Raw genomic sequence first — 11,079 nt, 5'->3', positions numbered from 1 at the left:
CTAAAGGCGCCCATCTTCACACCTGACGGTTACCCATTCATCACATGACAGTGCCTGCTCCACCTCAGGCAACACAGGCTTGCCTGTGTGAGCATGTGGACGGGTGTGCGTGTGAGTACGCTTGTGCAGCCAGGTGTGGTGAGAGCATGGTTTGTGCGTCCTGTCCCTTCCTCTCTGCTCCTGGGTTACTAGAAAGTGGAAAGTTCAAGGTTAAGGGATGGGTCAGTAGAAAAGGTGTCTCGGGGAATAAGGGAAGAACACGAGGTGTAGGTTACCCCTGGAAGGGACTCCTCAAGTGTTACGAGAACGCAGGTCCTAGGTGGCCCTCAGGTTTGTGTGCCGGTGTTAGACAAGTGCGGGGTTGGGAAAGCAGGCTGCGCCCCAGTCTGTCCCTTCACCCATCTTCTGCATGGCCGCTGCAAAAGCACTCTTGTGACCTGCTCACACCAGGGCAGCCACTGTCCACAGGGCAGGAGTCGGAAGCCATGCGTGCTGAAGGTGGCGAGAGGAAACAGGGAAACTGGGGCAGGGACACCCTGGCGTGGCTGTGCCTCCAAGGGTCTCCTCGCCAGGAGCCAAGCCCTCTAATTCTTCCCAACTCAGCTTGTCAGCCCCCAGAGTCCTGCAGAGATCCCCACATACGCCATGGTGCTCTTTTCTTCTGGAAATGATTATAAATCAAAGTAACTAGCATGTAGGGGAAATGAACTATTTACAAATGTACAGTGGGTAGGGTTCCACCTGCCTGGCCTGGGCAGGCTCAGAGGATGGTAAACAGTGTTACCAGGACCAGCATGACTGCATGGGCCGCCAGGCAGGGGGCAGAGTTCTCCAACAAGGGCTGCCAACCTCGAGGGTCTCTTGGCTGCTGCTGGCTGCTGGCCTTCCCCTGAAATTTCAGTTCTGGGATGATCTGATGGATCCATTTGTGATGGGAAGTGACACGGATGTAGACACCTGGGCGGTTCCGGCGGGCACAACCCTCTCCCCAGCTGATCACCCCAGCCTGCACCCATGACTGATCCACAAGGCATACCAAGGGGCCTCCAGAGTCACCCTGTGGGGAAGCAGAGAACCATCAGAACCCACCTGGGTGTGTTCATAGACTCATCACAAAGCTGCCCCCAGAGCCTCCCCATTGGTCTCTCATAGACAACCCCGCACAGTGCTGTAGTACCCCAGCTTGCCTGTCTGAGGCATGCACCCAGTGTGCTATATGTGAAAAACACAGCTTTGGGGCCTCATTTCAGATCCGAGACATGCTCACCTCATTTTTGCTGGTGGAACCACAGCCCACCCTTGACCTGGGCTAAGTTCCCTCAAGTGCAGTGGTTCTCAACCTGTGGGTGGTGACCACTTTGAGGGTCGAATAACCATTCCACAGGGGTTGCCTGAGACCACCCTGCATATCAGATATTTACATTTTAGTTCACAAGAGTAGCATAATCATAGCTATGAAGTAGCAATGAAAAGTTTGTGGTTGGGGGTCAGCACAACATGAGGAACTGCATTAAAGGGCCCCAGTGTTAGGGTGGGCGAGAACCCCTGTTGTAGAGACGTGGCCATATACCATACCTTGCAGGCATCCTTCTTGCCCTCTGCAAAGCCTGCACAGAGCATGTCATCCTTGATGGTTTTGAGCTGGAAGTCAGAATCCGCATCCCTGCTGTACAGCAGGTTGCACCTGGGCGTGTCAATGATGGGCACAGCGAGTTTCTGCAGGATCCGTGGGTTGGGCAGTCGGTCTGGGGAGGGAAAGCAAGCCTGCAGCTCAGTGGACAGTCTTACCAGGATCTCAAGAGCCACAGTTGGCGCGATCCCTCCCCAGGTTTCCTAAGAACTTCATGGGACTGCCTTTCCCCCCACCAGCACCAGCCTGCTTGTCTCCCTCTTCCATCCCCCATATGCACCGCTGTTCCTCCTCCGGCGCCTGCCCCGCCCGTGGGAGTAGAGATCAGGCATACCAGTATCGACAGGAAAGCTGCCCTGGCCTTGCTTAAGCCGCGTGCCGTTTGCTCCCCTAGCTCAGTACCCTCACCTTGTTCACTAGGGCTGCCCCAGCCAGTGACCCAGCAGTTCATGCCCGACTCAAAGGTGACGGAAGGGTCAGGCAGACACACGGGAAGGATGTAGTTGGTGAAGGTCACAGGCACCCGCAGCTCCACCAGAGCCACATCAGCACTGGAGGCCATGCCTTGGTACTGGGGGTTGCATTCCACCCGCTTCACGGGGACGTACACGGCATGTGGCCCTGGCTGCTGCAGCTTCAGTGCTCCCAGCAGGACTTGGTATATAGATATGTCGGAAGTGCTGGTGGAAAGAGCAGAGCTGGTGTGAGTACCTTCCTCCATGAGGAAAAAGGGACCCACGGGGTAGGTTGTTCTGGTCCACGACACTATCTGACACCTCTCTGCACTCTCAACAATGTCATCTCCCACGCTAAAGGCTGTACAAACTGAAGATCACCCACTTTCAATTCTCAGCTCTCCCTGGCTACCAGGGGACCTTTGGTAAGTGACCTAACAAGTTCTCTGTGACTCAGTTTCCTCGTTTGTAAGATGGGAACACTATCGTAAAGCCTGTTGTAATACACATACAGTGTATAGTGAGGCCAAGCCCTGCCTCTGACCCCCAGGTAGGTCACCTCCGAGCTTGAGTTTCTAAGTGAAATGTGGGATTTTTAAAAAATAGTTTCTGGGGCTGGCAAGATGGCTCAGCAGCTAAAAGTGCTTTCTACAAGTTAAAAACCCAAGGGGAAAGGAGAACACCCAAAAGCTGTCTTCTGATCTCCACATGCACACATGCCCCCCCAACACACAATAAGTAAAAGGGGAAAAGGATTGGAGATCTGTGAGAACAGAGGAGATCTGTGAGAACAGAGGAGATCTGTGAGAACAGAGATCTGTGAGAACAGAGGTTCTATGTTTGGGGACCCTGAAATCCTAGGGCTAAGTGTTTCACTTGGATGTGTGAGTTGGGAGTCCTTTTAGGTAATCTTAGATGGAAGAAGACAGACACTCTGTTTCAAAGCTCGGGCTTATCTGATACCAGAGAGAGCTCTGAACTCTTGAGTTGGGGGAACACGGGAAGAGGGAGGTGTGTGTCAGGGGTGCCTGCAGCATTTCTAGGGGCGGGACCCCAGGTGTCACTGGCAGGGCAGCTGGTGCAGCAAGAGCTGCAGCAATGGTTGGAGCGTCAAGACCCAGGCTTGGACCTAAAGGAAAGTTTTAAATTATTCTGTTTATATGTATGGATGTTTTGCCTGCATGTGTGTAGATGCACCATGTGCAAGCCTGGAGCTTGCTGAAACCAGAAGAGGGTGTTGGATCTCTCGGAAGTTGGAAGGGTAGATGGTTGTGTGCCACCATGTGGGCGTGAGGAGTTGAACCTTGGTCCTCTGCAAGAACAACCAGTACTCTTTTTTTTTTTTTTTTTTTTTTTTTTTTGGTTTTTCGAGACAGGGTTTCTCTGTGGCTTTGGAGGCTGTCCTGGAACTCGCTCTGTAGACCAGGCTGGTCTCGAACTCACAGAGATCCACCTGCCTCTGCCTCCCGAGTGCTGGGATTAAAGGCATGCGCCACCAACACCTGGCTCAACCAGTACTCTTAACCCCTGGACTCTCTGCAGTTTCTAAGGGAAAATTTTGGAAGACTGGGTGTTAATGGGACACGGATGGGGGGCTGATGCCAGTGGTGTCTGTGGTGCCGAGCAGCTGTGCACAGGCTCTGTCTTGTTCCAGCCACCGGTAAGAAACGGAAGTGGCCAGCATCACTTACTTGGAGAAGCAGTGAGCGGCAGTGAGGACCCATGTTGGTGCGACCAGACTGCCCCCACAGAAGTGGGTCCCGTTGCGCTGGATGCTGACCTGCCAGGGCCATTCACCTTCTAAGGCGTCCTCCCCACCTACCATCCGGTTGAACATCCTTGGGTGCCCGCAGGCTGGGGGAACAGAGAAGGGGCATGGCTCCATGGTTTCACCTCCATCCCCAGCCCCACATGCCAGCTGTCACTTTCTGTCAGTTTTCAGGCCTTTCTGGCCCCTGAGCTACTCAGAACATTGGCAGGTCAGAGGCCCAAGTGTAGTGGCTTTTGATATAGGCTAACCCTTTCTAGTTCTGTCTTATGACAAGGTGTCAAGACCAACTTGGGGTCAGGAAGGCTGAAATGACATGGAAAATTCCCATCCCAGAGCTAGACACGGGTGCCTGAAGAATGGCTGAATGTCTTGTCTTTCACGGGGCAGTCATGGCACAGCGGGAAAGGTGCCCCTGCCCTGGTACTTATCCCCGGTGCTTCCGCCAAGTCCTGCTCTGCTGATCATACGGAAGATCTCGGCCACTTCTGGCTGGCTTTTCTGCTGCCCCGTGTGGCTCTCCTTGTCCCTCCCTCTCTGCTTTCTCCTCTCTCTCTTTCTGTGTGTGACCCCACTCACCTCTCAGAGCGCTGGCCCCTTCAGTCCCTGGAAGTGAGAAAAGATGATCATCAGGCCACTTTGCCAAGCCCAGGCCGGTTCCTCTCGGCTTCTGCCTCGTGCGAGGGTCCCTGTCCATTGAGGACAGGGAGGACAGCCAGGAGAGCTAGCGCTGTGGCCAGAGGGGTTGACTGTCCTGCTGAGATCAGGTTGTCACTCTGCTTGTCCACACAGGGGTCTCTTTCTCCATCCTGCACCCCTGTTCTCATCTTGCAGTATGGAATGGGGCAGAGCCGTGGAGTCTACCTCCTTTCCTTCACACACTAATGGCTCAGCTCTGGATGACAGGAAGCCCTGGGGGTCGCTTCCACACATTATCCATCAGGGCCTCCTCACAGTCTTCCAGAACAAGCAAGTCTCCTTCAACTTCTCCCCAAAACCAACTGAGGTCCAGACACCCAATGCCACTCTCTGCTTTCAAAGGAGTAGAGTTGGCCTAGCAAGGCCAGGGGCCAACCTCCCACGACTATATATTCCTGAGGACTGAGTCCTCTTGCCAACTATGACCCTCTGCTGGACCACCATTAAAGTGAGGGGACAGTAGGGAAGAGGGCAAGGCGGGTCAGGGTACCGGAAATGGGGTCCATCACCCACACCTACTTACCTCTCACCCTTTCACCCAAGCCCCATAAGCTCCATTCCAGACTCAGGGGCAAGCCCAGGCACCCCAGACCTTTATCTGTGCTCTCCTAGTTACTGCTCCCTTGGGCAGGTCTGTCAGAATTGGGTGGGGTCTCAGCACAGTCAGGCCCTCCACACTGATGATCACATCTTCTCTACACCCCAACACTTGAGGGTCCAGATGGGAGGGTGTGCTCTCAGTGTTTGACAATGTGGCCTTGACAATGGTGTAGGGTGCATCTGTGTGCTGTGTGTGTGATTAGTTTGTTACAAACTAGAATCACTTGGGAACAGAGAGTCTTGTAAAGGACTGTCTACATTGGGTTGGCTGGTGGGCGTATCGGTGGGGGATTGTCTTAATAAGCTGATGTGGGAAGATCCAACCCATTGTGGGTGGCACCATTCCCTATGTGCAGGGGTTGGTTAGTCGTGAACTGTACAAGAGTGAAGAAACTGAGCTAAACACAAGGAAGTGAGTGTGCATACATCCAGTACTTGACTCTGGCTGTGACCAGCTGTTTCAAGTTCTTGTTGCCCCGAAATGATGGATTATCACCTGAGACAGAAACCCTTTCTCCCCTAAGTTGTTTTTTGTCATGATATTTTAACACAGTGCCAGAGATGTAACCAGAGCATAGAGGAATGGGAGGTAGCTACTGCCCAGGACAGGGCCAGATTGTTCTTGGAGCAGGACATCAAACAGAGAAGAGCAAATGTGAGGGTCATGGGAAATAGGAGCTGAGCTCTGGACTTCTGCCTTGTAAGCTTGTTTCCCCAAGATCCCCTTTACATTGCAAATGCATCGTAGGGTGTAGTGTCTCATAGCTGTTACCCCAGCATGGCCCCTCAAAAGGCTGAGGCAGGAGAACTGTATGGAATTTAAGGCCAGACTGAGCTACACAGTGACTACCTGGTCAATTGCAGCTATCTGTGTTGTCTCAAATTTAAATGGCTCAGTGTTGAGAGCACTTAGTGTTCTTGCAGAGGACCTGGGTTCAGTTCCCAGCTTCACCATGGTGACTCACAGCTGTCTGTGATTCCAGTTCCAATGAATCCAGCACACGCTCCTGGCCTCTACTGGCATTATGTGCACATGCAGGTAAAATAAAAATATAAACAGATAAACAAAGGGCTGGAGAGATGGTTCATTGGATGAGAGCATTGCTGCTTTTATAGAGGATCCCAGTTCAGTTCCCAGCGCCCAGGGGATCCAACAGCACCCAGGGGATCTAACAACCTCTTCTGGTCTCCACCAGTAACTGCCTACATTTACACACACACACACACACAGAGAGACAGAGACAGAGACAGAGACAGAGAGACAGAGGGACGGAGGGAGAGGGAGGGAGAGGGAGAGAAATAAAATGAAGCCAGACAGTGGTGGCGCACGCCTTTAATCACCAGCACTCAGGAGGCAGAGGCAGGAGGATCTCTGTGAGTTCAAGACCAGTCTGGTCTACAGAGAGAGTTCCAGGACAGCCAAGGTTAAACAGAGAAACCTTGTTTTGAAAAACCAAAAGATATAAAATGCAAATGTGGCCAGAGAGACACCCTCCCTGCATCTTGTTAGAACTCAGGTGGACCTGATCTCCAGGCCTGAAGAGTCAGCTTGCAATGTGCCTAGCCTGGCTGCCCTCTGCCCTCAAGGGCACAAATGTACTGCAAGCCTCCCACTTCCTCGTCCCTGGAGAAGCTTGCAGGAGCCTTCTGTGCATTTTCCCTCCTGCCAGTCTGCTGGGCTGTAACCCACGGTCTCAGCCACAGCTTAGTCCTTTCAGGCCGAGGCTCCCAGTCTAAAAGTCCTAGTGTGGCTGAGGCCCACTCAGGTGCTGACTCTCCAGTGGAAGCTTTCCCCACTTGTGTTATCTGTCTTGGAAGCCTCCCTCGCTCCTCTGAGCTCTGTCCTTCACCAGGGGATTTGATCGAACCCAGAGCTGTGAAGGCAGAGCCTGCCTGCAGAAACTGTGGTGGGGTAGAGGACATCCTGTCAGTGGTAGACAGACAGCCAGGGTGTCAGTCTGTGCCTTCCAGGTCCCTGATACTCATGGGAGTGACTGAGGTTTAAGAAAATCCAGAGGACTTTTGGGGTGCTGGTCACCCTGGGCTGCAGTGAGCAAGTCACCCAGGGCTCCAGCCTCAGGTTACAGCTGTCTGTGAGCCAAAGGCAGACTGCTGTTTCTACTTTGGCAATGACCTCGATTGATCCACCCACGGAAGCCCCGACAATGTCACACCCAGTGGAAATGGGCTTTCAATGCTATTGTCCTTGCTGCTAGAGACCATGGACAGAAACATTCCATGAGACTGGGGGAAGGTAGGGGCATTCCTACAGAGATGCCCACTAACGTCCTCCTACCCCTTGAGCCCTGGCTGAGACTTGGTCTGAGATAACTTGGCCTGTCCCAGGGAGGTGAACTGAGGACAGGGAAGTCTGGTGGCTGCTGGGCTGGCCCATCTGGCCTAGGAATGTGGGAGAATTTCCCTGGTAGAGAGGAGCCCGCCCACAGGGAAGGACCTACCAGGCGGAGCACCTGGCGAGAACCTGCTGACCCCTGCTCAGGACGGGCAGGCCGCTGCTTCAGCCTCTGAAGGCAGGGGCTGGGACCCTCTGCAGCCGCAGCTCTTGTCCTTGGCTCCCTGCTGAGCCCCAGCCAGACTCTGAACGCTCCCAGTTCACATAAGTCCAATGACATGGAAGCCTGCAGACTTGGGTTCAAATCCTAGAGGCTTGGGGGCTTTGTCCCATGGGGGCTTTGTCTCTTTATCTGTAGAATGGGAAGATGTCTAGGGGAGCCCCAAGTTCAGAGCATGACACACTGAGAGCCCCAGGAAGAGAGGGGTGTGGCTCTAGCCACTCTCTTGGCTTCCTTGAGAGCCCTTGAGGGGCCATGATCACATATACGCTCGGTCAGACCTTCCCACAGGCCCCCAGCCAGGTCCCTCAGATGGAATATTTGGAACCTGAGCATATGTATTCTCTAGGAACCCTGTCACTGAAGGAGAAGATTCCTTTCGTGCTCAGGCAGGCCCAGGGGCTACAGGGGAGGGGGGCTCAGTTGGAGCTCAGAGCAGCACAGAGGGACCCCTCCAGAGGCGTGGCAGAGGGACTGCCTGTTCTTGTTTGCAACTCACCAGATCTCAGCAGCAGTGGCAGCAGCAGCAGGGCAGAGATGTGGGGCCGCCTCATGTTCTCTGGCTTGATGCGTGGTTGAGCCCTGGTCAGCAGTGGCAGGAGCTCTCTCTAGTGCTATGGAGGTGCAGGCTCCATGAAGTGAGGTTTTATGTTGGAGGTGAGTGTCAGCTCGGCTATGCCACCCAACCTGTCAACCCTGCCTGCCCAGTGCCTCTTCAGGAGGAAGGAGGTGCCCAGAACACCAACTCCATGACCCGGCCTTGAACCCCAGGGGCCAGACCCCTTCCTCTGCGCAGTTCCGGAGCCTGGGAGCAAGATATCCCTCCCCTTTAGGAGCTGACCACAAAGGCCCCACTGTTGGCTGCCTCCCTCAACTGACCGCGGGATCCTCCTAAGCTGGCAGTCTACTCCATCCAGAGGCCTTCCATTTCGTTCATTCGTTCGTTCATTCGTTCCTTCGTTTATTTGATACCTGCTGAGCACCTACTTTTTATCTGACATCAGTGACCTAAGGTTGGGGTTTATACCCTGATGGGTGAGTATAAACACTGACATTGAAGAACCAAGGTTAGGTTGCTTATTTAACCAAGGAAAGGGGACCTCGACCGGTCCCTGTGGTCCCCGCCCATGCTCCTGGACCACACACACCCATCTGCTGATTGGCTCAGGGCTTAGGACCCCCCAGAAGTCTGGAGGTGCACCTTCTGGGTGTAACAAAAGCTGTTCTGGGAAGGCAGCACAATGACTGGCAGGGTGGCTGTCTGGTTCCTGCCCTGGGTGCGCCCGCCGGGCTCCGGGACATGAGGCCGCGGCGGAAGTATCCCTGGGAGGAAGTTATTTGGGACACGAGACTGACATCAGACCTAGCTGGACTCGAGGTTCAGGAGGCCACTCCCTCCAGGCCACGGACTGGGTGCAGGACCAGATCCTGGATGTCTCACAGCAGATCCTGCCAGGCCAGAGAACGGCGCTAGGCAGCGGGTGTCAAGCCCTGCCTCAGTTTACCCGCTTGTGAGGATGGTGTGCAGCATAGCACCCTGTTGGTGTGAGCCAGGGGCGGTCGGACGGTCAACAGGGCAGCGCGGGGTCACAGAGTGCTGCAGCCTCCGTCTCCCCGGCTTGCTTGCAGTGCTGCCCTCTGGTGGCCGTCACCACTCCTGCGCCGTCCCTGTCCGCTGTGCCTTGCCTGTCCCTGCTCCACAAGAGTCTGCTTTTCCAGGGCCCCTGTTCCCTAGAAGCATTGGCATCAACATCCAGGGTTTCCCCAGAGGCTGCCACTTTCTCTGCAGCTCCTATACAACCAGGTCCCTGCAATCCAGGGGTGGGTTCTCAGGCATAGGGCTCCTCTGATGCTAGAGAGGACTCTGAACTCATACATCTGTTCATTCCTTCGTTCCTTCATTTTATCCGTTTTGTTTTTGAGACAAGCTGGGCTGGAACTCATTGTGTAGACCAGGATAGCCTAAGACTCATGGGGATCCACATGCTTCTGCCTCCCCAGTGCTAGGATTAAAGATGTGTGTCACCATTGTTTGCTCTTTTCAGCGTTTGTTCGTGAAACTATTGGATAAGAGGCACATAGATGCTCAATAGCTTTAGAAATAAGGGTGCAGAGGCGAAGAAAGGGCTCACACTGCAGCATGGACATGGCAGGGGGAGGCACTTAAGTTTGAGGGGAAAATTCTGGTTATAAATTGTGTAAAGTGTTTTAAAGCAACAGATATCCGCGATCATTTCTCTCTCTGTGAGGCAGTCCTGATCCTTTGACGCTAAGGGCTTCCTCTTGGACCCTTCCTAGTTTTTTCTCTCTTCTCTTTTCAAAAAGCAATTACTTTACATACAGAGAACAACAGAAGCCTGTGTGTGGGTCCAGAGGAAGCTGAGCTCTTCCCATTATTAGTGAGTCAGCCCCCGGCTGCACCTAAGCGGTCTTGGACTGGACACCCTGGACCAGAGGCTAAGAGTACATAGCAGGTGAGATGGGAAACAGCAAAAGGCTGGATGCTTCTACACACTGACCACCATACTAAGACACACTGACCACCATACTAAGACACACTGACCACCGTACTAAGACACACTGACCACCGTACTAAGACACACTGACCACCGTACTAAGACACACTGACCACCGTACTAAGACACACTGACCACCGTACTAAGACACACTGACCACCGTACTAAGACACACTGACCACCGTACTAAGACACACTGACCACCGTACTAAGACACACTGACCACCGTACTAAGACACACTGACCACCATACTAAGACACACTGACCACCATACTAAGGAAGTGAAGTGTTCCAGTCCACTCTCTCCTAACATTAAGAGTTCTTTGGTGCATTTTGACTTTTATGTCATTACACTTAATATTTTAGTGTGTGTTCAAGAAGGGGTGTGTGTATATGTGTATGTGTTGTGTTAGGGCGGGGAGGCAGCCAGAGGCAGCCTGTAGAAATCAACTTGCTCCTTTCACCGTGTGGATTCCAGAGACAGAACTCAGGCCACCAGCTTGGCAGAGAGCACCAGCTCACTGGTCCTCTAGAGCATCTTCCAAGGTTAGAAGTCACAGTAGCTATCCCAAAATAAAACACAAACACTGCCGGGCAGTGGTGGTGCATGCCTTTAATCCCAGCACTCGGGAAGCAGAGGCAGGCAGATCTCTGTGAGTTCGAGACCAGCCTGGCCTACAAGAGCTAGTTCCAGGACAGCCTCTAAAGCCACAGAGAAACCCTGTCTCGGGGGAAAAAAAAAAAAAACAACCCACAAACACTGGTTACAAATACAAAGGCAAACAATAAGAAAAATCAGTGTGGGGAAATATGGTTGGATAATGACATCATTGTTAC

At 53.3% G+C, this 11,079-nt stretch overlaps 1 protein-coding gene across 1 annotated transcript; it reads right to left on the bottom strand.

Moving 5' to 3' along the window:
• Window positions 1-695: 695 nt before the first annotated feature.
• On the bottom strand, window positions 696-9,029 carry LOC101838430 (serine protease 27). Its single transcript, XM_040748224.1, has 6 exons — window positions 8,225-9,029; window positions 4,433-4,459; window positions 3,777-3,939; window positions 2,039-2,310; window positions 1,576-1,745; window positions 696-1,057 (listed from the first exon to the last, which is right to left on the bottom strand). The coding sequence occupies exons 1-6, from the start codon at window positions 8,277-8,279 to the stop codon at window positions 761-763; spliced, it is 984 nt and encodes a 327-aa protein (XP_040604158.1). The 5' UTR covers window positions 8,280-9,029; the 3' UTR covers window positions 696-760.
• Between the last annotated feature and the right edge of the window lie 2,050 nt (window positions 9,030-11,079).

Source organism: Mesocricetus auratus, unplaced genomic scaffold (assembly GCF_017639785.1).
Source record: "Mesocricetus auratus isolate SY011 unplaced genomic scaffold, BCM_Maur_2.0 Super-Scaffold_100007, whole genome shotgun sequence".
Classification (NCBI taxonomy): domain Eukaryota; kingdom Metazoa; phylum Chordata; class Mammalia; order Rodentia; family Cricetidae; genus Mesocricetus; species Mesocricetus auratus.
Note: the sequence above shows the minus strand (reverse complement) of the source record. Positions and strands in the feature narration are given on the sequence as shown.

Coding starts and splice junctions, on each gene's coding strand:
- LOC101838430 (XM_040748224.1), bottom strand. CDS start 8,279: ATGAGGCGGCCCCACATCTCTGCCCTGCTGCTGCTGCCACTGCTGCTG. Junction 4,460..8,224: donor GCCACTGCTGCTGAGATCTG/GTGAGTTGCAAA, acceptor TCTCACTTCCAG/GGACTGAAGGGGCCAGCGCT. Junction 1,746..2,038: donor GGGCAGCCCTAGTGAACAAG/GTGAGGGTACTG, acceptor TTCCCTCCCCAG/ACCGACTGCCCAACCCACGG.